The following is a 22,762-nucleotide window of genomic DNA, read 5'->3' as shown; positions in this document are numbered from 1 at the left end:
AGAAGCACAAAGATGCTGGGAATGTTCACATCATTTCACAGTTCAGTTTGATTGCACCAATGCACCTATTTGGAAGCTACATGCTGCACCCATTTCCTCCTAACTTTGATAGCTCCAGCATCTCAAGATTGGGCAATCATTGGGCACTGTGTGCTGTCATCAGCAGCAATACTGTATTTAAAAGCAATCTGCAACCTCATAGTCTGGCATATCCCCGCTCTGCTGTTATCATCAAGCTAGGAACAAAGTCTGGCTCAAGAAGGAATGGAGCAGGGTATGTCATGAGTAAATAACACCAGGCATACTTAATAATGAGGTGTTAGCCTGGTAAAGCTAAAAAGCAGGTTTACTCATGTGTCAAATAGCATAAGCAGCAAGTGGTAGACAGGGCAAAGCAGTCCACTAGTAATACCAGTGCTAAATGATTCCACGGTCAACGGATCATATTTAAACTTTGCAGTTATCCCACATCCAGTGGACAATTTAACAACTCAACGGAGGAAAAAAAGGAATGGGGTCAAGTATGTTTTTCCCGCTTGTTGCTTCCCTACAGTAATTGCCCAGAAACAATGTCACATGAGAAAAACATGAATACAAAAATGATGCAGAACAATTTAGTTGTATTGTATGCTAAGTGCAATCATCTGTAGTCTGCATTGTTTAATGATGCAGTAGGTAATCTCTGTTTACTTCAAAACTAAGTTATGTTACTAAGGACCTTATGTCTGTGCCTAAGGCTGAGTAATTGTAATTCCCCAGAATTTTGGATAAAATGTTACATTGTGTAATATGATCCTTCATATGTTATTACATTCCTGATGTTAACTTAGATAGCATGAAAGATTTAATGTTCTTGCTCAATATTGATACAGAGGAACATGATCTGATTGTACTTGGTGTTCAGGTGTCCAAAGTAATTTACAGATTTATGATTTCACTGGATTAAAGTTTCAGCAATATTTTAGATATCAAACATTGACATTTTGAAGTTTTTCTCACTCGCTGACTGACATTGGCTCCCAGTCAAGAAATGTTCATTTTAGAATCTTTTTCTTTGCTGTCAGCAGTTTGATCCCTTCCTATCTATAAGACCATAAGACATAGGAGTGGAAGTAAGGCCATTTGGCCCATCGAGTCCACTCCGTCATTCAATCATGGCTGATGGGCATTTCAACTACACTTACCAGCATTCTTCCCGTAGCCCTTAATTCCTCGTGACATCAAGAATCCATCAATCTTTGCCTTGAAGACATTTAGCGTCCCGGCCTCCACTGCACTCTGCGGCAATGAATTCCACAGGCCCACCACCCTCTAGCTGAAGAAATGACTCCACATTTCTGTTCTGAATTGACTCCCTTTAATTCTAAGGCTGTGTCCACGGGTCCTAGTCTCCTCGCCTAACGGAAAAAATTTCCTAGCGTCTACCCTTTCCAAGCCATGTATTATCTTGTAAGTTTCTATTAAGTCTCCCCTTAATCTTCTAAACTCCAATGAAAACAATCCCAGGATCCTCAGCCATTCCTCGTAAGTTAGACCAACCATTCCAGGGGTCATCCGTGTGAATCTCCACTGGACACGTTCCGGTGCCAGTATGTCCTTCCTGAGGTGTGGGGACCAAAACTGGACACAGTACTGCAAATGGGGCCTATCCAGAGCTTTATAAAGTCTCAGTAGCACATTGCTGCTTTTATATTCCAACCATCTTGAGATAAATGACAACATTGCATTTGCTTTCTTAATCACGGACTCAACCTGCATGTTTACCTTTAGAGAATCCTTGACTAGCACTCCCAGATCCCTTTGTACTTTGGCTTTACAAATTTTCTCACCATTTAGAAGGTAGTCTACGCTTTTATTCTTTTTTCCAAAGTGCAAGACCTCGCATTTGCTCACGTTGAATTCCATCAGCCATTTCCTGGACCACTCTCCCAAACTGTCTAGATCCTTCTGTAGCCTCCCCACTTCCTCAGTACTACCTGCCTATCCACCTAACTTTGTATCTTCGGCAAACTTCGCTAGAATGCCCCCAGTCCCTTCATCCAGATCATTAATATATAATGTGAACAGTTGCGGCCCCAATACTGAACCCTGCGGGACACCGCACGTCACCGGCTGCCATTCCAAAAAAGAACCTTTTATCCCAACTCTCTGCCTTCTGTCAGACAGCCAATCCTCAATCCATACCAGTAGCTCACCTCGAATACCATGGGCCCTCACTTTGCTCAGCACCCTCCCGTGTGGCACCTTATCAAAGGCCTTTTGGAAGTCTAGATAGACCACATCCACTGGGTTTCCCTGGTCTAACCTACTTGTCACCTCTTCAAAGAACTCCAACAGGTTTGCCAGGCATGACCTCCCCTTACTAAATCCATGTTGACTTGTTCTAATCAGACTCTGCTCTTCCAAGAATTTAGAAACCTCATCCTTAATGATGGATTCTAGAATTTTACCAACAACCGAGGTTAGGCTAATTGGCCTATCATTTTCCATCTTTTGTCTTGATCTTTTCTTGAACAAGGGGGTTACAACATGATCTTCCAATCATCTGGGACTTTCCCTGACTCCAGTGACTCTGTAGTTTCCACCAATCCTGCAATTTACCAAGATATTTACAATCCTCTAATACTGGCCTAATTTGTCTGATTTTAATGTCTTCAACATTTGTAGTTGTGTCAAGCTTCCATGCTCTGGAATGACTTTTCTATACCCTGCTGTGACTCGACTTCACTTACCTTGCTAGGGCTTCTTGTTGCTACATTCGGTCAAGTGTGGCCTTGATGTTAAGGACTATCACTCTCACCTCATCTCTGTGATTCAACTCTTTTGCCCAGGTTTAAAAGAAGGCTGTAAAGATATCAAAAACTGAGTTGCTCTGGCAGAACCCAAACTGAGCATCTTTGAGGATGTTTTGCGAATTCAGAAGTGCTTGATCACACTGTTGATGATCACCTTCCACCAACTACTAATGATTGAGAGTAGGCTGACGGAATGATAACTGACTGGGTTGGATTTGTCTTACTTTTTATGTACAAGACATACCTAGGCAAATTTCCACATGTTAGGGTAGGTGCCAATTTTGTAGCTATACAGGAATAGCTTTGCAAGTTCTGGAGCACAAGTCTTCAGTGCTATTGCCGGAATACTTTTAGGGTCCAGAGCCTTTGCTGTATTCAGTGCCTTGAGCCATTTCTTAATATCACATGGAGTGAATTGAATTGGCTGATACTGGCATCTGTGCTGCTGGGGACCTCTGGCAGAGGCTGGGTTGGATTACTTGCCATGTCTGGCCAAAGATTGCTACAAATGCTTTAGCCTTATCTTTTGCATCAATATGCGGGGCTTCCCTGTGATAGAGGAAAGAGATTTTTATGGAGCATCCTCCTCCATCAAATTGTTTAATTGTGCACCACTATTTTCAATTATATGTGACAGGACTGAAGAGCTTAGATCAGATCTGACAGTTGTAGAATTGCTTAGCTCTGTCTATTATTTACTGTGTATGCAGTTTGACATGCAAGTAGTCCCATTTTGTAGCTTAACTAGATTAAAACCACATTTTTAGTAAGCCTGTTGCACTCCTGTACCCCTCATTGAATTCTGAATGGTTATAAGCTTTGCTCAAACTGTTACTTGATGCAAGACCCTAAATAATTTTTCAGGTGCTTTATTTGCTGTTGATTCTCTTTCAGCAATCTTATTTAGAATTGCATTGCATTTTGTTATATCATCAATTATTTGTTTATGGAGTCAGAAACTATTCAATAAAAACGCAGTTGGACAAGCTGGAGTTTCTGCTAACTATGTTGATATTTTTAACCACAATTCACCTAAAATAATACAAAATGGTTGAAACATTTTAAATACAATTGTGTTTAACTGGACTTGGGCTCAAATCTGGCTCCACCTACACAACTGGTACACTTGTAAATCAAACTGACCATTGCTAGATTACACTAATAACTTCTGTTTATTGATCATCAAGGGAACTCTTAGAACTAAACTGTTTTAAGACAAGGATATGAATAGGAAAATTATAACTTTTGAATGTATTTTTTCTTAATTGACATATGCCAATATAACTAACAAATGGTCCTGGACACAACTTTTTAAAGTCATTTTGCATTATTTAAAGTTATGTTAATTGCAGTTAACGCACACACACTGATCAATAATATTTATAATTTCTGATAGACACACCTTAAATAAACCAAATTGCATAATTTATTATTCTTTAGAAATATTTTAAGACACTCTTCTTCTTCAAAAAACTGAAATATTGCCAAATATGCAAATGACGTGAGCAGTAACTCGACAGAAATAAAATCCCTCACGCATTCAGGGCAAGTTTGAGTGCACCTTATGACTGGATAAGTGATGGCTCCAATGGTGAAAACTTCAGGCTATTGTGTTTAAAAGCTCTTAATGATGTTCTGATGGCTTTTTATTGCATTAGTGAGACAAAGCATGACCTAAAGAAGAAAGTTAGCATTTGTTTTGTGTTTTCATTAAGCCACTTTTTTTTATGTATAAGTTCCTACTGCAAATGTGATGTGAGAAACTGGTCTAAATGTTCATGTAAACACAAATCAGGAAACTCCTGGCCAATTAAGAATACCACTAACAAAGAAAGTAATTCAAATTTAGGTTTACTTAAACAGTAATTTTCAATGCATTCAAAAATATCAATGTGTTAATTCTGTACATATTTTTGATCAGGTATTTATACATACTTTGTTATATTTAAAAATTAAAATTAAAATATATTAATAAAAATAGAGCGTAATATACACAACTGTAAAAGTAATAATTGAACTACTTAACATGAATGTGATTCCAAGTTGCTAGTGGCTAGACTCTAGTGCTATCAATATTACTTAGAATATTAGGACTTTCCGGTTTCTACATTTTCATTAGTTTTGCCGATTTTATTGGCCAATATTAATAGCCATACAGTACAATTGCACTAAATATGAGATATTAATAAACAATATACTCAATAATTATACAAATTTCAGAAACCATAGCATATTAATTTAAAAGTAGTTTTGATTGATACATAAATGGTTGTAGCATGTTACTCATCCCTTTCCTGTATTAACTTGCTGGCTTACTCAACCCCATCTACCATTGCTGCAGGTGAAACCATTTCAAAGTTTATTTTGGCAAATTTCTTTCTCTGAAGTATAGTCAACAAACTGTAAGTTGTTGATCATCCTGTATGATGAAGTATAATGTACTTCAGGATCACCTGCAGGTTTTCCATACCAAATAAATGCATCATCATTTACTTTCAGACAGAAAAGTCAGCATTTTTGCTGACCAGCATCTCACCCAGAAGTGAAACTTTGTGAAAGATCTGAAAACAGGCCAGCAAGCACCACCCAAGTTATAAAACGAGGTGGAATTAAGATGTGAGTCAACACCTTTTTATATGTTCTTCTGTTTGGGGTGATAACTAACATCCTTGCCATTCATGAAAGGATGCTTTTGCTCTTCCTTATATTACTGCAAATTGCTTGGTGGTGGTGTGCAAATGATGGTATAAAGAAGGGAAAATTAAGAATAAGAGATATTCATTTTCAAATGATACTTATGTTTCCATAGCATCCTATAGAAAGAATCTTAGTCATTGTTTCACATTGGATAAGATATAAAATTAATATATTAGAAAATATATGTAGTAAAATATGACATTATATGCATCCTCTGATATCTAATAATCTCAATATTTAGAAATTTTACATTCAAATAACTTGGATCATTTAAACTCTAATCTTTAAAAAGGTAGGAAAGATTAGAAATATTATAAACATTCCTTCTCCGGCCATGATCATTAATTATATGAATTATTTCCTCATCAGGAGGACAGGTATGAGGTAAGAAGTGACTTTGCTTCTGTAAATTAATAATGCCCACTACGTGGAACTGATGTGTTACATTTGTAATGTGGGGAAATCAATCTCCAATCTATCATAAAAGTGCAGTTTGTTTGTTGTGCTGAACCACTGTGTTAGGCAACCAAGGCCCAAAAATTACAAAGTGAATAATGCTACCGGGCAGGATTGAACCGACCATAATGTAGACTCAAATGTAAAATAGCTTCAATGTGAAGTGATTTAATCTGTGTGCAAAACATTTTTAGTCAATTTTTGCAAATCGACATTTACCAACTAGAACTTCTCTTCCTTGACACACAAGTGAATCCATTGTTTTGTGCAGCAGAAGTGATGCTAAGTATCTTTTGACTGTTGTTACTTTTGATGGACTTGCAGGACTTGTTATGTCCTGAGCAGTTCAGTGAATGTTGACTGTTTGTTATAAGATTTGTGCTTTTTAGTGAATAGTCATACAAATTTTTCAAAAATGAGTTGGTAGTGTTACATTCTTTCTTAAACAGAATAATGTAACACTTTGGAAAAAACTGACAGCATAATATACCGTAGGTGGAAGATAAAATTGCAACTACTTCCACTGCTGGGAGATACAAGCCATGAGTGGTTACATAGACAGGTACAAAGGTAATCCATGAAATAAAGTAAATCAACATGCTAAATGTAATAAATTTAGCTTCATTGTAGTTTTCTGGCAACTTTCTTCCTTTAAAGGCAAAACTAAAACATATCAGCGCAAGAAATGCTATGTATCCTAACATAACAGCAAATGCCACATAAGAACCCTCATTACATTCTATCAAAATTTCCTTTTGCATTCTGGTATCATCTTTGTGCATTTTCGGTCCATTGAACACCAACCACATTGTACAAATGATAACCTGAAGTCCAGTACAGAAACTTGTAATGAGCCCAGAATGGTAAAAGTTCCTCAAATTATGTTGATTAGCTGGATTAAAGTCAAATGCTAGTAGAATTTTAAGTGATTTTGCCAAAGCACATGAAACAGAAAGAGTAAAGCTGATGCCAAATAAGCATTGTCTGATATTGCAAGTAATGTCATTTGGTTTTCCAATGAAAAAGCCAACACTTAAAAAACTGAACAGCAAAGAGATGAGCATAATGAAGCTTATGGTACCACCATTGGACTTAACAGCTGGTGTACTGACATTCTTGAAAAAGATGGAAATTATTATAATGATTAAAACAATTCCAAAAGCTGCAAGAGTTAACAGTACAATAGAAAATCCATTGCTCCAGTCAAGAAATATGATGCGTTTTTTGTAGCAATGTGCACTTCCACTTGGTGCCCACTCATCAGGTAAACAAAAGTCACATTGCAGTGCATCTGAAATGAAGAGGATAAAAGATCTTACAAGTTAATACATCAAGTTATTAATTTAAGCTATCCTCTGGTCTTAGTGGTAAAAGGCCTTTTGTCATTTAACCAGGGACCCTCTAACTTGATTCTTATTCCAGAGTTTTGCTCATGCTTCCTCAGGATGAATTGATATTTATGATGATCAGTTGATCCTTATTGTCTAAAATGATTCCAACTTCCTTCCCTGAAAATCATTTAGCTAAGCTGAGCTGTAGTGAGGATAGGAATGCTACAGTTGTCCTTAGTTCTCCTGCAGTAGGAAAGGAATATAGATGTTTGCTTCTAAACATTGTTCATGGAATTTTACAACAGAAAAAAAATATATTTGTGTGAATTGCAAATAAAAACTAGAGAAAGTAACTGGGATATTCTTGGTTGAGTATTCTGCCTGCAGTCACTCCTGAGTTTCAGATAAATAATATGCACTTGAGCAAAATATTGAGGACATGTAGCAATTTATCAGTTCCCTGTAAGTGAGTCAAGAATGAGGGAAGAAAATTGGTCAAAAGTGTGCATGATTGTGAGCTGTATGTTACCATACAACTCAAATTCTACAACAAATGTTCTATTAGGATAGATTTAATATAATTTAAGATTTCCTCTTAAAGTTTCGGGGGTTGTAAGCCACAGTACCTAACTGTGAAGTGTCTGAGGAGGTGGAGATCTTTTTCTGGGAACAAATTACACAACTATTACTGTCATTGGAATCCTAATGATGCAGTGATACTAGCCCTCCTGGATATTTCACATGTAATTTAATGTATGACTGTACAAATAGATGACACATACAATAATTTAAAATAGACTTATTTACTACCTACCTTTTGTTTTGGAGTAAGTATTGAAAGTGCAGTTTATGCAATCATAACAACATGTATGTTGGCTTTCAGATGACAACTTTATTTGTCCTGGCTGGCACTGCTTTGAGCACTTAGACACCACAGCCTTTTAAGAAAATGCAAACAATATTTATCAATGTTGAAATGTATGATAATCATAAAATGTGACCTCCAAATATGCTCTCAGCTAATATGCTTGCAAATTCTACTTTTGAAAACAATTTGTGTTTGAAAAAAGTTCATTTTGGAGTAATTCTGAGGTCAACTTAGCTTTTCTGAATTGTTAAGCAAAATAAATTAACAATATCAATCAAATAGGAAATTTAAATTACATCAATGAAAAAATAATATTTTCCTAGTTCAAAAGTAACATTTTGTCTCCTTGTCCTCCTAAACGTTCCCTCTCTCACCTTAAACTGGTGCCCTCTTGTAGTTGTCCTTTCCACACTGGGGAAAAAGCCTCTGACAATCTATCCTATCTAGGCCTCTCGTAATTTTGTAGACCTCTATCAGCTCACCCCAAACCTCTGTATTTCCAGTGAAAAACAAGCCCAGTTTATCCAACCTCTGCTCATAACTAAAACTCTCCAGAACAGGTGACAGTCTGATAAATCTTCTCTGCAACCTCTATGAATCATCCAATGGGTCAATGGGCTAAAAAATGGCAGATGGAGTTCAATCTGGGTAAACGTGAGGTATTGCATTTTGGTACAAGAACAAAAGGTGTGTTTTATACATTTAATGGTAGGGCCCTGGGCAGTGTTGTAGAACAGAAGGACCTAGGGGTGCAGATACATAATTCTTTGAGGTTTGTGTCACATATAGACAGCATGGTTAAAAAGGGGTTTGACATGTTTGGCTTCGTTGCCCAAAACTTTGAATATAGGTGTCAGGAAGTCAGGTTGAGATTGTACAGGACATTGGTGAGGCCTCTTCTAGAATACTGTTGAGAGTGTGGTGGTGGAAAAGCATAGCAGGTCAGGCAGCATCCAAGGAGCAGGAGAATCGATGTTTTGGCATAAGCCCTTCATCATTCCAGCACCACACTTTTAACTCTGATCTCCAGCATCTGTAGTCCTCACTTTCTACTACTTCTAGAATATTGTGTCCAGTTATGGCCACTCTGTTATAGGAAGGATATTATCAAGGTGGAGAGGGTTCTGAAGAAATTTACCAGGATGTTGCCAGATTTGGAAGGTTTGACTTATAAAGGAAGGCTGGATAGGCTGGGAGCATAGGAGGTTGTGAGGTGATCTGATAGAAGTTTATAAAATAATGAGAGGAATAGATAGAGTTAATGGTAGTTGCCACTACCCTAGGACAGGGAATTTCAAGAGTAGGGGTTACATTTTTAATGTGCAACGGAAGAGATTTAAAAAAGATATGAGAGGCAGGTTTTTTACACAGAGGGTGGTTTGCGTATGGAATGAACTTCCTGAGAAAGTGGTGGATGCGGGTACAATTACAGCATTTAAAAGACATTTGGATAGATACATGCCTGAGATAGGTTTGGAGGGATATGGGCCAGGAGCAGGGAGATGGGACTAGTTTAGTTTGGGATTATGTTCTGCATGGACTGTATGGACTGAAGTGTCTGTTTCTGGGCTGTATGACTCCATGAAGTCCTTCTGGGGGTCGTGTGGGTGACCAGAACTGAATGCAATATTCCAAATATGGCCTAACTAAAGTTTCACGTAGCTGTAAAATTTGTCGACATTTGTACTCGATGCACTGGTCAATCAAGGCAAGCATGTTGTATGCCTTCTTCCACTTCTCTACCTGGGTTGCCACTTTCAGGGTTCTATGGACCGGTACATCCAGATCCCTCCGTATATCAGTGCTCCTAAGGGTTCTATCATTTATTGTATAATTTGCACCCAAATTTGATCTTCCAAAATACATTACCCTGCATTTGTCCAGAATAAACTCCATCTGCTGAAATCTGCAATCTATCTATATCCCCTGTATCCTCTGACACTATCTGCAACTCCGCCAATTTTGGTGTCACCCACAACCTTGCTAATCAGACCACCTACATTTTCATTCCAGATCATTTATATGTACTGCAAACACTAGTCTCCATTCAAAAAAAATCCTCCCATTTCTATTGCCTGTCTTCTATGACCAATCCAGTTTGTATCCATCTAGCCAGCTCAATCTAACTCCTATTTCACTCGTCCTTTTGTATCAGTTTGTGATGATATACCTAATCAAATACCTTACTAAAGTCCATGTTGACAACATCCACTGCCTTTCCCTCATCAATCTTTCTTGTCATCTCCTCAGAAAACTCAATCAAGTTGTTGATTCCTTCCCCACACAAATCCACACTGTTGGTCGCTAACCAGTCCATTCACTTCAAAATGTGAATAAAGTGTGTCTCTCAGTATCTTCTCCAACAACTTCACCATCACTGACGTCAGGCTCGCCAGCCTGTAATTACCTGAATTGTCCCTTCATAAACAAAGGAATAACATTGGCCATTCTCCAGTCCTCTAGAACTCACCTGAGGCTAAAGAGGATGCAAAGATATCTGTGAAGGCCCCAGATATTTTCTTCGCACAGTATCCTGGGATGAATCCCATTTAGGGACTTGCCTACCTTAATACATTTCAAAACACCTAACACTTTCTCCTTCATTATGTTGATCTGCCCAAGAATATTCACACACATTTCCCTAACCTCAACTAGCCTCACATCCCTTTCTTTGGTGAATACCGATATACTCGTTAAGGATCTCACCCATTTCCTCTGGCTCCACACATAATCTCCCATGTATAATACGCCAATCCTATAACATGTCAAATACCATCTGAAAATCCAAATATCCCACCTTCACCAGCTCCCATTTATCTATCCTTTTAGTTATACCCCTCATTCAACTCATTATATTGGATTCTGAAAGGTTCTTTGTGGTTTACAAGCTCCTTGCATGTGCTATTGGAGGTGAAGGTGTAGAAAAGAGAGGATCTTGGAGACTTGTGAGAAAATAAGGTGAAGGTTGTCCTTTCTCTCCAGTGTGGTCCTGGAGCAATGGACAGTTTTGGGGAGTAGTGGTCTGATGACACACTGATGTAGTGCAGCCAGATCTGGTGATGTGATTAAAACCAACATGTTTGATCCTACATTTTTGGATGTAAGTGAAGAACACTGAAGACAGAAGTTGTGCAGCAATGCTGAGAAAGGTGTGGGCATCACGGGAGATAGTGGGATGATCAGGGAAAGGGGAGGGAGTGGTCAGGAGGCCCATGATCCTTGTTTTGCCACCTATGCCTCCAATTGCCCCCATATGGGACAAACAGAGGTTCCCCTTCAACCTGGCAGGCAGGCCATCCTAGTTTCCTGATGGAAAGGCAGTTACTTTTCTTAAGAAGATATTTGATAATATTACTGACAATAATATTTTGGTGCTATGTGAAACTCTAAAAGGTAAGAGATAAGAATGATTGATATTGAACAAAATTACCTTTAAAGAATTGAGCTTTGAATCTCTCACTGTAATTTTATTCTCCTCTATATCATATTCAGCAACTTTCCGATTGATCTCCACTTTGCCTTCCGTGAAGTTCCACATCACGATATCATATCCAGACATTAAATCGCCTGAAGGATCAAAATGAATCTTTGTTCCGCCATCAGTCATGTTTACTTTCTTCAGGTATTCCAGCAACTGCAGGAAAAGGTAAGGAATAACTAGAATGTTTTTACTTAATATCATCACACTAAGCTTAACCAAGGTTGAACTTAATTATATGAATCAGTATTGAATTTCAGACTATCACCATTATGAAGATGGTGAAACTTCATTTTGAATCTTCAAAATAATTGCTTGAAGGCATTTAGTCCATAAAAAGCTTTTATTTGTGTTCACTGACTTATTTTCAGAGGCATATCTAGATAAACTATGGAATATAGAAAAGGACAATTGAGATTAACGTCATGAGGAGAAATCTTAAATTGACTAAATGATTTTTTTGTGTTCAGCAGCATCTAATGCCATCTTTATTTTTAATACAAAATCTGGTGTTGCCTTTTATCCATTAACACTTAATGTAACTCCATACTCAATCTTACCTTGTCATTCTTCCAGAACCCTGACAAACCTTGTCACAACTCACTGGAACTGAAAATCAAGGCCCACTATTCCCAGACCCGTCCCAAAGTGACAGTTTGATTAAACCACCAAATTGCCCAATTTTACCTAACTGTCTAACATAGATTAAAAGTGCACACGCACCAATTATTTTTTCTATCAACAAGAAAATGACTATTTTTATAGTCAAGATGTTTAATTAATCAAAAGCAAAGAATAGACACATCAAATTATTAGTTTATAGCTTCAGAACTTAAATGGTACCCCTTTTAAAAATGCAGATGCACCTCTAAACAAACAACAAAACAACAAGACTAGACAAATATTGTGAGTGGGAAAGCAAAAAGAATTAGAGACATGCAGTTCTGGCACCAATCTGGATCACAGATGTTAATGAATGTTTCTTTCTCACAGATTTCTTTTGACTCTTGATTCTTTGCAAATGTGGATACAGGAATTCTGGGTCTTTCATTCACTGGTGAGGATTCAGTTCCTCTAAACGTGCTTTTAGCCCTTTTCCTTTCAGCAAGGGATTTGCAGGGAGAACAAGTTACAGAAAAAGACAGGGGGGAGTGATTAGTTACTGGGGACTTTCTTTTACTTCTCCACAAAGATGTGAGAGAGAAAGCTGGATGTTACCATTATATTTTTCACACCCAAGTCTGCCCAGGAACCAATCCAATGGTTGTTGCTATTCTGGGCTCTCTTGAGCTCACAACAACTAATGTCAATTGAAAAGCCTTTCAAAAGATTGTTTCTGAGCATAGTTATCCTGAACATAGACATAGTACATTGTGTCTGGAGTGATCCTTCATTGCTTGAATAAGGTAACATTGTAGATACAACTCACAATGTGTTTAAGTGACTTGTTTTTAAAACTGCAAACATTTTACAGGGTTTCTTTGGGTTAAGACATCTCCCAATTTTAGTCTACAGCCCAAAATAAGTAGATGTGAATTTTACGGTGAATATTGTCACTTCTGACCTTATGATGGAGAAAAGGTCATCAATGACACAATTGAAGATAATTGGGCCAAGTACACAACTCTGAAGAATTCCTAGAGAAATGTCCTTGGGTGTGGATGATTGATCTCTATGGCCACAATCATCCTCCTTTGTATTAAGTATAACTTCTACTAAAGAAGAGTTGTGCTCTTGACTTTCATTGACTCCCATATTACTGGGTCTCCTTGATACTGTGTCAAATGAGGCCTTAATTCCAAAGACAGTCACTCTCACCTTGTCTCTGAAGTTCAGCTCTTTTGTCCGTATCTGGACCAAGGCTGTAATGAGGTCAGGTCAGTGGCCAGGGCAGAAACCACCTCAGCATCAATGAGTAGGATATTATTCAGCAAATGCTACTTGAAAGCACTGTCAATGGGGTCTCCCATCACTTTGCTAATGACCAAGAATAGAGTGACGGGTTGGTAATTAACTGAAATGGATTTATCCTGTTTTTTTGTGGCCGTGACAGCTTAGTAATTTTGCAGATATTGCTCAGTCTGTTCCCGAATCAAAGCTGTACTGAACAATTTGGTTAGGTATGTGGCTAGTTCTGGAGCTTCTGCCTTCAGTACTATTACTGGAATGTTGTCAGGGTCCACAATCTGTGCAAAATCCAATTTCTTTATAGGACAAGGATGACATTCCTTTTACCAGTAGCACAAATAGCAAGTGATATGTTGGAAAAAAATATTGAAGTTATAAATTCATATTTAGTTTTGTTGGCCCTTGGAGAATTTAACTCACATTTTTGGATTAGGTGTAAATAAACTGGAATGCTTCCACAGACCATCAAGAGAATGAAAGTAAAGCTGAGGAAAGTGAAAAGAGGGATATGGGCAATATATAGCAGGTCTAAATAAGGATTAGGAATCGGGGCAAGCTGGATGGGCCGCATTGTCCTTTGTTCTTTGTAATTATTTCAGCAGAACCATTCATTCTTGATCTCATTGTTACACTGCAGTACACAACTATATGCGTTCAGCCTGTCAACATGCATTAATAAGAGAGATTGTATTGTGGTTCAAAACAATTTCTTAGTGTAAACAGTGCTAATTACCTGCTTGCCCCAAATAGAACTGTCCTGCATAACACTATGCACTGTCAAGGCCGAATTGCAGAAAAATTGTTAATATTGAAACTGGATATTGTATACATAGCATGCAGTTAGACTGAGTGTCACATAGTGTAATTCATTTTTGTGTCTTAAGATAAGGTTTACCTCCCAAGGTGCAAAGTTGAATGACTTCTGGCAAATTCCTTCATTACATTTTAGTAGCATTTTAAGAGCATGTGCAAGAGCAGTCACCGACCACTGTATGTTGGAAGTAACACCTGGGTCAATATAATTCACCAGAAAATCATCCTCCTGGTATTGTATCTCCATGGAATTGTTGACAGTAAGCAGGCTATTAGCCATTACATGATGTGTATGGTTTGAAAGACATGAATCTAAGTTATAGGTTTGTACATGCGCACAAAGTTTTCGAAGGTTATAGTACTCTGTTAAAAATGTGTTCGAACTTTTAGGATTACTTGGTAAATTTTTCACATAATTTTGAAACATGGAAACATCTCCACTCTTAAATGTAAATCCAACAATATTCCCGAGATTTTGAATGTTCTCTAAACGAGTAATGTTACTGTTAGTTGACCAACTGTCACTGGCAATCCATACTTTACTTATGTTCTGATTGCTTAATTCCTTAAATAATTGGGCGACATGAGAGCTTTTCCCAAAACTAACAATGACGTTCACTCTTGTTTGGTTGATGATAATGTTTGCTATTTCTTTTATTCTGAAATTAGTTACTTGAACTGATGAGTAAAATGGAATAACTTCTTGAAAAGCAATGCATATGCCTGCTTGCTCTGCTTGTGTGATGAAATTATTTATTCCAGAACGGCTGTATTCTTCATCACTTGCGATAGTTCCAATCCAGTTCCACTGGAACATTTGAACCAGTTTGACCATGCCTTTGGTTTGATACTCATCACTTGGAATTGTTCGAAAAAAAGCAGGGAATCGAGCCTTATCACTGAGGATTTTAGCTGAAGATGAGTAGCTAATCTGTGAAAGATAGAAATGTTCAGAAGTATCAGTTTTGAAGTCTACATTTCTTACATGCTACATAATTTAGGACCATTAGTCCACCATTTATTAAAACTCTAATAGTATAAGGTCACATAAAGAAAGTTAGTGTTTGCTATTTTTTCCAACAATCAAACCTTGTTGTTTTAGTTTTCTCAGTGACTTAAAAATGATGTTGAACATTACCAACTAGAATTTAAAGTGTCGAGATGGGCTGTGTTAAATGTTCTTATAGAAAAAAGGTATCTTTTGTCTGTCAATTTCTTATAGAGCTTTGTTTTCTAACTAAACAATACTGCCTGATCTTATTACTGCTTATTAGAAGATGATGTGCTGTACAAAAGAAGAGAATGATGCCCACAGTAGTACGAACCTTTTTAAAAAAACAGTCATGAATATTGGACATGCCAGTGTGAAAAGTACAGTATCAATTTTCACAAGGCCAAACTCTCAGTATCATATCAATCATGTGCTATTACAATCCTGTAATTCGCAATCCCTTATGGCAATGTGATCAAGTCAGTTTATCTTGAGGTCAATAATAACACACAAAGATGTTATTTTTGAGTAGGAAATGAAATAAGAGTGCATCTCATGGCAATATAGCTCATGATGAATTTTACTGAGATTTCAGCCACCAAAAAGTGTGCCTTTCTACACAATTTCATAAAACTGAAAGCAACTATGTACATCATGGCCAGTACTTGTGGGACATTTGATAGGATATTATTTGCCACCCTGAAGTGGTTGGATCTGCCCACAACTTCAGAGTTTACCATGAGCACAAGTTAACTTGGAAACCCTGAAATTATAATCTGTCATTCATTGTTCCATCTCCTTCATCCCCAACCCCATCCCAGAGCTGGTTAGCAGTGAAATCAGCTGAACTGGTAAAATGCAGCCACTTCTGTTCTCATGTCAATGTAAGAAACTACACAAAATGTTGAGCTATGTTCGATGAGAAGGAACTAGCTTTTCTGCCAGGAATTCAGTAATAACTACTGCTAAGCAACCAATCGGATCTTGAAAATATAATACAATATGAGTGAAATAATGTCAAAAGTCTGCATTATGATTAATTGCTAGGTTTTTCAAAAGTAGATTTTTAATGACTTTTTAAAAAATTCTATAATATTTCAGTTTCAACCTCAACGCCATGAGAATGTTCGAAGTTTTATTTCATTGACAATGAAATGTATTAAAAATTATCTAATTCGTTATGCTTTTCATTTCCTGGTGGCTATCTGTGAGAAATCTTGAATGTGATGGTGTGATGATGACAGCAATTTGGCTTTTTGAAACCCATCAAAGATTGCTGCAATCGATGCTACGTCAAGAGAGTTAAATTCTTCAGCATAGAGATTGTGCAATATTTCAATGCAGCTTTGTTTGAGACAGAGTGGCTTTTCCACTGACTACAAAGGTTTGGCCATCAGAGTGAGGGCCAGGGAGTGACGTGCTACAGAACTTCTTTTTCTGGTAGTAACAATATTTAACATATTTAAGAAGGGAAAATTATAGGGAGAAAATATCACTGCTGAATGTAACACAAATATTTCAGGAGAGACAAAAGTATTGAGGGATATGAAGATTTTATAGGATTATTATCAATCATAAAATGACAGGATAATTGGCCTAGTATTTTTTTTTCCTTTTTGTAGTTTTCTTTCATCTGCCACCTGAACTCAATAGTGCATTCCCATATCGATACACAGCTAGATTTGTAATATTTTTTTCTGAATAAGAGTATAAGATTAATACAATCATTTCTAAAATACCTTAACAGCAAAATAACATGTAGATACAATTGAGAAAATGTCCTTACCTGAGGTATCAGTTGGATGTTCAACAACCTTGCAATTGCAATGCTAACCTCTGATGTAGCAGCTCCTACAACTGCCTGGACTGTTGGTCGATAATCTGTATAGTTACACTGTACTTTGACACAATTATCTGTGGAGTTGGAGTTAGAAAGGAACCTCAAGGTTGCTTTTAGTGCTTTTGTAGGATCTGTGCAAGTGTCATAAATTTCATAACCAAGTTTGATTCCAGGCAATAGAGTTGAATTATTCACCATTTCTATGGAGTGGATCAAGGCAAGGGCTTTCATCAAGCCTCGGACATCGTACCTGCACATCAGAGTGTAAAGGAAATAGAAACACAAATAAAAAGTTATTAAATAAATGTATGATATTATTCCAATAATTTAACATTATATTGCTATCATTATGATTATTTTAATAAGATATAATGAGATATAAAATATTATTATGATTTCTGTTGTTGTTATTGTTTACCATTGTTGCTACTAGAAAGAAAGCTTTCACCAATGCAGTGGAAACAAAAAAATGCTGGAGATCGCAATGGGTCAGTCAGCATTCATGGAGAGAGTGCAAGCTAACATTTCGAGTCCAGATCACTCTTCATCAGAGCTTTGATAAGCTGTGATTTCCAGTACTTTTTTGTTTTCAGTACAGATTCCAGCATCTGCAGTAAGTTGCTCCTATTTTCACCGATGTAGCACATTCATTGCATGAGAACATCCCAAATTATTTTGCAGTCAATTAAGTACTTTTTTATGCTTTGTACTGATATTATTTAGGAAATATAGCAATAAATTTATACACTGCTATGATAGTTGCAAAACCATACCATCAATTTTTGACTCGTCACCTGATTTTCAATACCTGGGACCTTTTATTGACTGAAGTATTTTTTAAAAACGTACTCATTGAGGTGAAAATCTGACCATGTTGACCCCGGTTCATGAAATTATCATTCCCCAGATTGAAATGAAATTGATATATCACTAAGTTGGTTGTCACTCAGATCTGTATCACTTGTTTGATTTATACTGTTCTGGAAATTTTACATATTGGGATAAAATATCACCTGCAGATTATCTAGCTTGGGGGAAAAAAAAGAAGCCAGAGACAGGAATATACAGAAGAACTGTATTTCAGACAACAGCTTTTGAACAGAGAGAGACCGAGGAAAGATAGATTTGCAACAGCAAAATTGGGAAAGTTTACTCTCTTAGTTTTCCTGTTTTTCTCTCAACGTCTCAGCAGTGCCCAGTGTAAAACAAATCAATGAAATGTTCATTCATCTAGAACTCACAGACAGCTACAAATTTTACAAAGGATTCAAATCATCAATTGAGCAACTATGGTCTCTGGTTAAATCTGGCACCTCAGGGACTCTAAGGACATTTTAAACAGCATAGTCTTGATTTTTTTCTTACTAAATGCTCTCCCATTTTTAAACTTTTATACCTGCATTTGTTTGGATATTTTATAGAATCATAGGGTATCGAAACAGGCCCTTTGGCTCAATGAGTCCATGCTGGCCAGATTTTCTAAATTGAACTAGTTCCATTTCCCTGTGTTTGGTCCATATCCCTCTAAATGTTTCTTATCCATTCCTGTCCAAATGTCTTTTAGATGTTGCAATTTTATGTGCTTCTACCACCTCCATTGATACCTCATTCTATATATGCACTACCCTTTGTGTGAAAACATTTCATGTCATATTTCATTATTTTTCTTGGGACTAGCAGTTTTTAAAAGTATCTATTTCATTCATAGAAACCTAATAATTGATTGTTTAATTTTGTATGATATTTCATTTTAATTGACGTATGATACAGCTGTGACTAAAAAATTAAAAACCTTTGTGAGGTCCAACTGCATGGATTAAAAATAGGGAAGCCAATTCATCCCTCCTCATCCAATTATGACAGCACATTAAGCTTACACTGCAGAAATTAAAGAAATGACCAGATTCTCTGATTTTTGGGGGGGTTTTTTAAAGGGATAAATATGAGCCACAAATGCAAAAAATATTCCTCTCTTCTTCAACAAGTGAGCTAATTTGATGTTTTACATCCAGTAGAGAGTGCAGAGAGGCCCACAAATGTCTTACCCAAAAGATGACGTCACTGAAATGCAGCACTCTTTCACTATTGTATAGAGCTGTCAACCTAGAGTACATACTCAAACCTTAGTAATAAATAGCAAATTCTCATCTTGCCAGAGACACACTGAAAGAATTAAAAAAATTATTGGGCAAGATTTGACAGAAAGCCATACCATGTGATGAAGATAATTGATCAAAATGATTTAGTTGAGGGATTTTTAAAAAATTTCTGTGTTTTAAAGGATGAAACAGATTATAAAGTCAAAGTATTTAGTGAGAAAATTCCAGAGCATATTGCCAAGGTAGCTGAAGGAATAGTTTTGCAGTGATGCAGTACAGGGATATCGAAGAGGTCAGATCTGGAGAAATGGTGGATATCCTGTACGGTTTATGGGGTGTAGAAAGTTACAGAGGTTGGGAGGAATAAGGCTATGAAGATCTTGGGTAGGGATGACAATTTTAAACATTGCATTAGTCGTACACATAGTAAAGTCAGAGAGCTTTCAAAGGATGGTCAGGCCAAAAGTTCCACAGCAATTGGGTTGACTCTTAACAGCCCTCTTAAATAGCCTTGTGCCAACCACTTAGTTGCATCAAACCACAATACGATGTGATTAATTATAAACAAGTGCTAGCATCCTCCTGTCCTATGGAAAAAAAAGTCTGGTTTTCCATTATATAACTTAACTAAACAACTTCCTTGTTCATTAAGGGTTCTAATCTCGTAAATGTCTTACAAGATCAGATGGGTCACAGCAACAAATATCATGAAATTTGTTGCCCTATATAACTTTGTGTTGCCAAGGGATGTAAACCAATCTAAACCTATGCTCAAGTGGTATTTAAAGGGTTTGACCTGATTTTTAACACAATATCTTCATTTCTATCCTAAAGCAAAATTATGTAAGTAATTTGATCCATCAGCACTTTTATTTTTATGAAAATTTATAATTTTATTATAAACATCTAAAAGTTTTGAAAAGACGTACTATGTTAACTTCAATTGTTCAAAATATCTACTTTGGTTACAGCATGTATTATAATGAGCCAAATGTTTCCGCTTGAACTCAACGCTTCAAGAACCTCATATCTCACTATTGAATTTAAGATAATATCGTAAACTATTAAAAAGTACTTTTAATTTAGAATGATAATCTTTTATACTAATTATACTGATTTAAGTTATTATTAAAAGCACATCATTTCTTTTGTTACATTTTAAATCAGTCACTTACCCTGTACATTTTTGACTCTCTGGTTTTTTAGCAATTACAACTTTTTCATGTACTGGAATGAGACCTCCAATGATGATATCTCCTGGATCTCTGGTGTTGTCGAAATCATCAAGAATATCACAAGCAAGTACTGTAGTGATAGATAATACGCAGAAAATGGGAACCATGTACAGAATCATGCTTTGGAACATTTCTAAACTGTTTATGATAATGATAGGTTTAAATCAGATTGTGACTGTTCTTTGCACAATCTGCTTTCTGATATCTGCTGGTTATAGGAGAAAGAAAGCCTGAAATATTCAGCCACACCTTACTTAAACGTTTCTACTTCTTCATTGGTGTTCAGTGTGGGCTCCTGGATTGTAGAAATACAATAGGCACCAATCAAAATGGTATGGTGTGTCATCATTGTGCAAGTATTAGATTACAGTTTCATTTGTTTACATCATGTCATGACAAGTTTTACTCTTGACTGCCTTGCCAACTTTACGAACGTGTCAAAAAAGAAGACTGTCACCAAATGGTTAGCTTTGTGTTTAAACATCAGAGGAGTTTTGAAGAAACTGTTAGTTTTTCAGTTTGATTCTTGCCCTCCCACTGCAATATGACTTAAGTCCCAGGGCTCTTGGCTAATCTGTATGGGTCACAAAATGGGCTGGATGTGTGCAGGTGTCAGATTCCAACTTTTGGAACATTAGGTGGACATTGATCTTCTGCCAGCAGTCAGCTAAGTATGGGAAATTAATTTTGCATAGAAGGGAAGGCGGGGTGTTCTGAACAGTTGAGGTTGTATGTGTTTAAAAGTTATCCTGTTGATCCTGCTCCTTAATGACTTTCCGCATCAGCAGTGCTCTTATACAGGGCTGAACAGAAAATTGTGGCAAGAACGTCATTGAAACCAACTAAACTAGAAAGCACCACAGAAACTCAGCAGGCCTGGCAATATCTGTGGAGAGAAAAGCAGAGTTAACCTTTCGAGTCTAGTGAGCCTTTGTCAGAACTGAAAATAGCTGGGAAAGGGTGATATTTATGCTGATGATGGAGCTAAAGTGTGATGGCTAAGAAGTGAGATGGATAGATGGAGACAGTGCCAAGAGAGGGAAATGGCCAAAGGGATTGCTGAAGGTAAGCCAGGCTAGAAGGAAAGCTGAATAGATGATACTGGGCAGTGTGCACAGTTAGGATTGGTTGTCTGTGTTACAAGCACACCATATTAAACAGGAGCAGGGAGTAGGGCTGTGAGTAACAAACATGTGTTCACACACTGAAACTGTTAAACTCAATTTTCAGTCCAGCCGGCTATAAGGTGCCTCTGAAAACTAAAATTGCTGGAGATCACAGTGGGTCAGATAGCATCCATGGAGAGGGAGTAAGCTAACATCTCGAGTCTAGATGACTCTTCATCGAAGCTGAAGTGAAGTGTGGAGGGGGCAATATTTATATAATAGTGAAGGGGTGGGGTAGAGTGCTTGGTGAGAAAGGATGTTGATAGTGCAGATTAAATACTCAGAATGTAAGAACAGCAGAACAATGGCGTGTCTAACTGCCAAACTGGAGAGAACATACAGTCCCATTAGAGTGGGGGAAAGGGAGAAAGAACATATTGACAGAGAGTGCAACAAGTAAAGCCAAGAGAAAAGGAAAGAATGGGATCAGAATTTGAAGGTGAACTCAATATTAAGTCCAGAAGGTTGTAAAGTGCCTAGTCTGAAGATGCGATGTTGTTCTTATAGTTTGTGTTGTGATTTGCTGGAGCATCATGGCATGCCAAGCTCAGAGAACTGGGCATGCGAGCAGGATATTGTGTTAAAATGACCGGCTATGGGAAGTTTGGGGTCATGCTTGCTCAAGGCTGTGCCTTGGTGGAAGATGAGCTGTTGTTCCTCTAAGTGAAGCACTGCAACAGGCCTGAGACAGAGATATTGGGAATATGGCGGTATGTTGAAGTGGCAAACAACTGGAAGCTGGGGTCATTTTTATGGTTTTAAAACAGTCCTCAAAATAATTCCCTCCAAAATTACAGAAACCTTTAACACAATCATTAAAATGAGCAAAATGAGGAGGCATTAAGTGACTCCAGAATGATTTTACTCTGGTTCAGAGAGTGGGTCAGCTGACTGCCTATTTGTACAGTGGGAGGTCAGATTTATTTTGATTGCTGGTCCTTTATTATCATGTTGCACACTCTGCATGCCACACTATTGAAAGTCTCAGAGACTGATTCAGCCAGCAGGAAGGCCATTCAGGGACATATCAGTGGTGCCAATTATAGAGTGAGGTCACTCAAGAAGCTAGCCCTGCTTATCTCAGT

At 37.3% G+C, this 22,762-nt stretch overlaps 1 protein-coding gene across 1 annotated transcript; it reads right to left on the bottom strand.

Annotated features, from left to right (window-relative positions):
* Positions 1 to 4,719: 4,719 nt before the first annotated feature.
* gprc6a (G protein-coupled receptor, class C, group 6, member A) lies at positions 4,720 to 20,655 on the bottom strand. The gene is made up of 6 exons (XM_060821049.1): positions 20,452 to 20,655; positions 17,124 to 17,427; positions 14,429 to 15,277; positions 11,578 to 11,781; positions 8,094 to 8,217; positions 4,720 to 7,239 (listed from the first exon to the last, which is right to left on the bottom strand). Exons 1-6 carry the CDS (start codon positions 20,640 to 20,642, stop codon positions 6,164 to 6,166), a joined length of 2,748 nt encoding a protein of 915 aa, XP_060677032.1. The 5' UTR covers positions 20,643 to 20,655; the 3' UTR covers positions 4,720 to 6,163.
* Positions 20,656 to 22,762: the final 2,107 nt, after the last annotated feature.

The sequence above is a fragment of the Hemiscyllium ocellatum genome, chromosome 3, assembly GCF_020745735.1.
Source record: "Hemiscyllium ocellatum isolate sHemOce1 chromosome 3, sHemOce1.pat.X.cur, whole genome shotgun sequence".
In the NCBI taxonomy this organism is placed as follows: Eukaryota; Metazoa; Chordata; class Chondrichthyes; order Orectolobiformes; family Hemiscylliidae; genus Hemiscyllium; species Hemiscyllium ocellatum.
The sequence above is the reverse complement of the archived record's forward strand: the minus strand, read 5'-3'. Positions and strand labels throughout refer to the sequence as shown.

Bases quoted from the DNA above. Each gene is read 5' to 3' on its own strand.
- gprc6a (XM_060821049.1), bottom strand. From the start codon at position 20,642: ATGTTCCAAAGCATGATTCTGTACATGGTTCCCATTTTCTGCGTATTA. The intron at 8,218-11,577 runs GTAATTTTGTTC...TTTTCTTAAAAG, and splicing joins CAAAGCTCAATTCTTTAAAG to GCTGTGGTGTCTAAGTGCTC. The intron at 7,240-8,093 runs GTAGGTAGTAAA...TCTTCATTTCAG, and splicing joins TACTTACTCCAAAACAAAAG to ATGCACTGCAATGTGACTTT.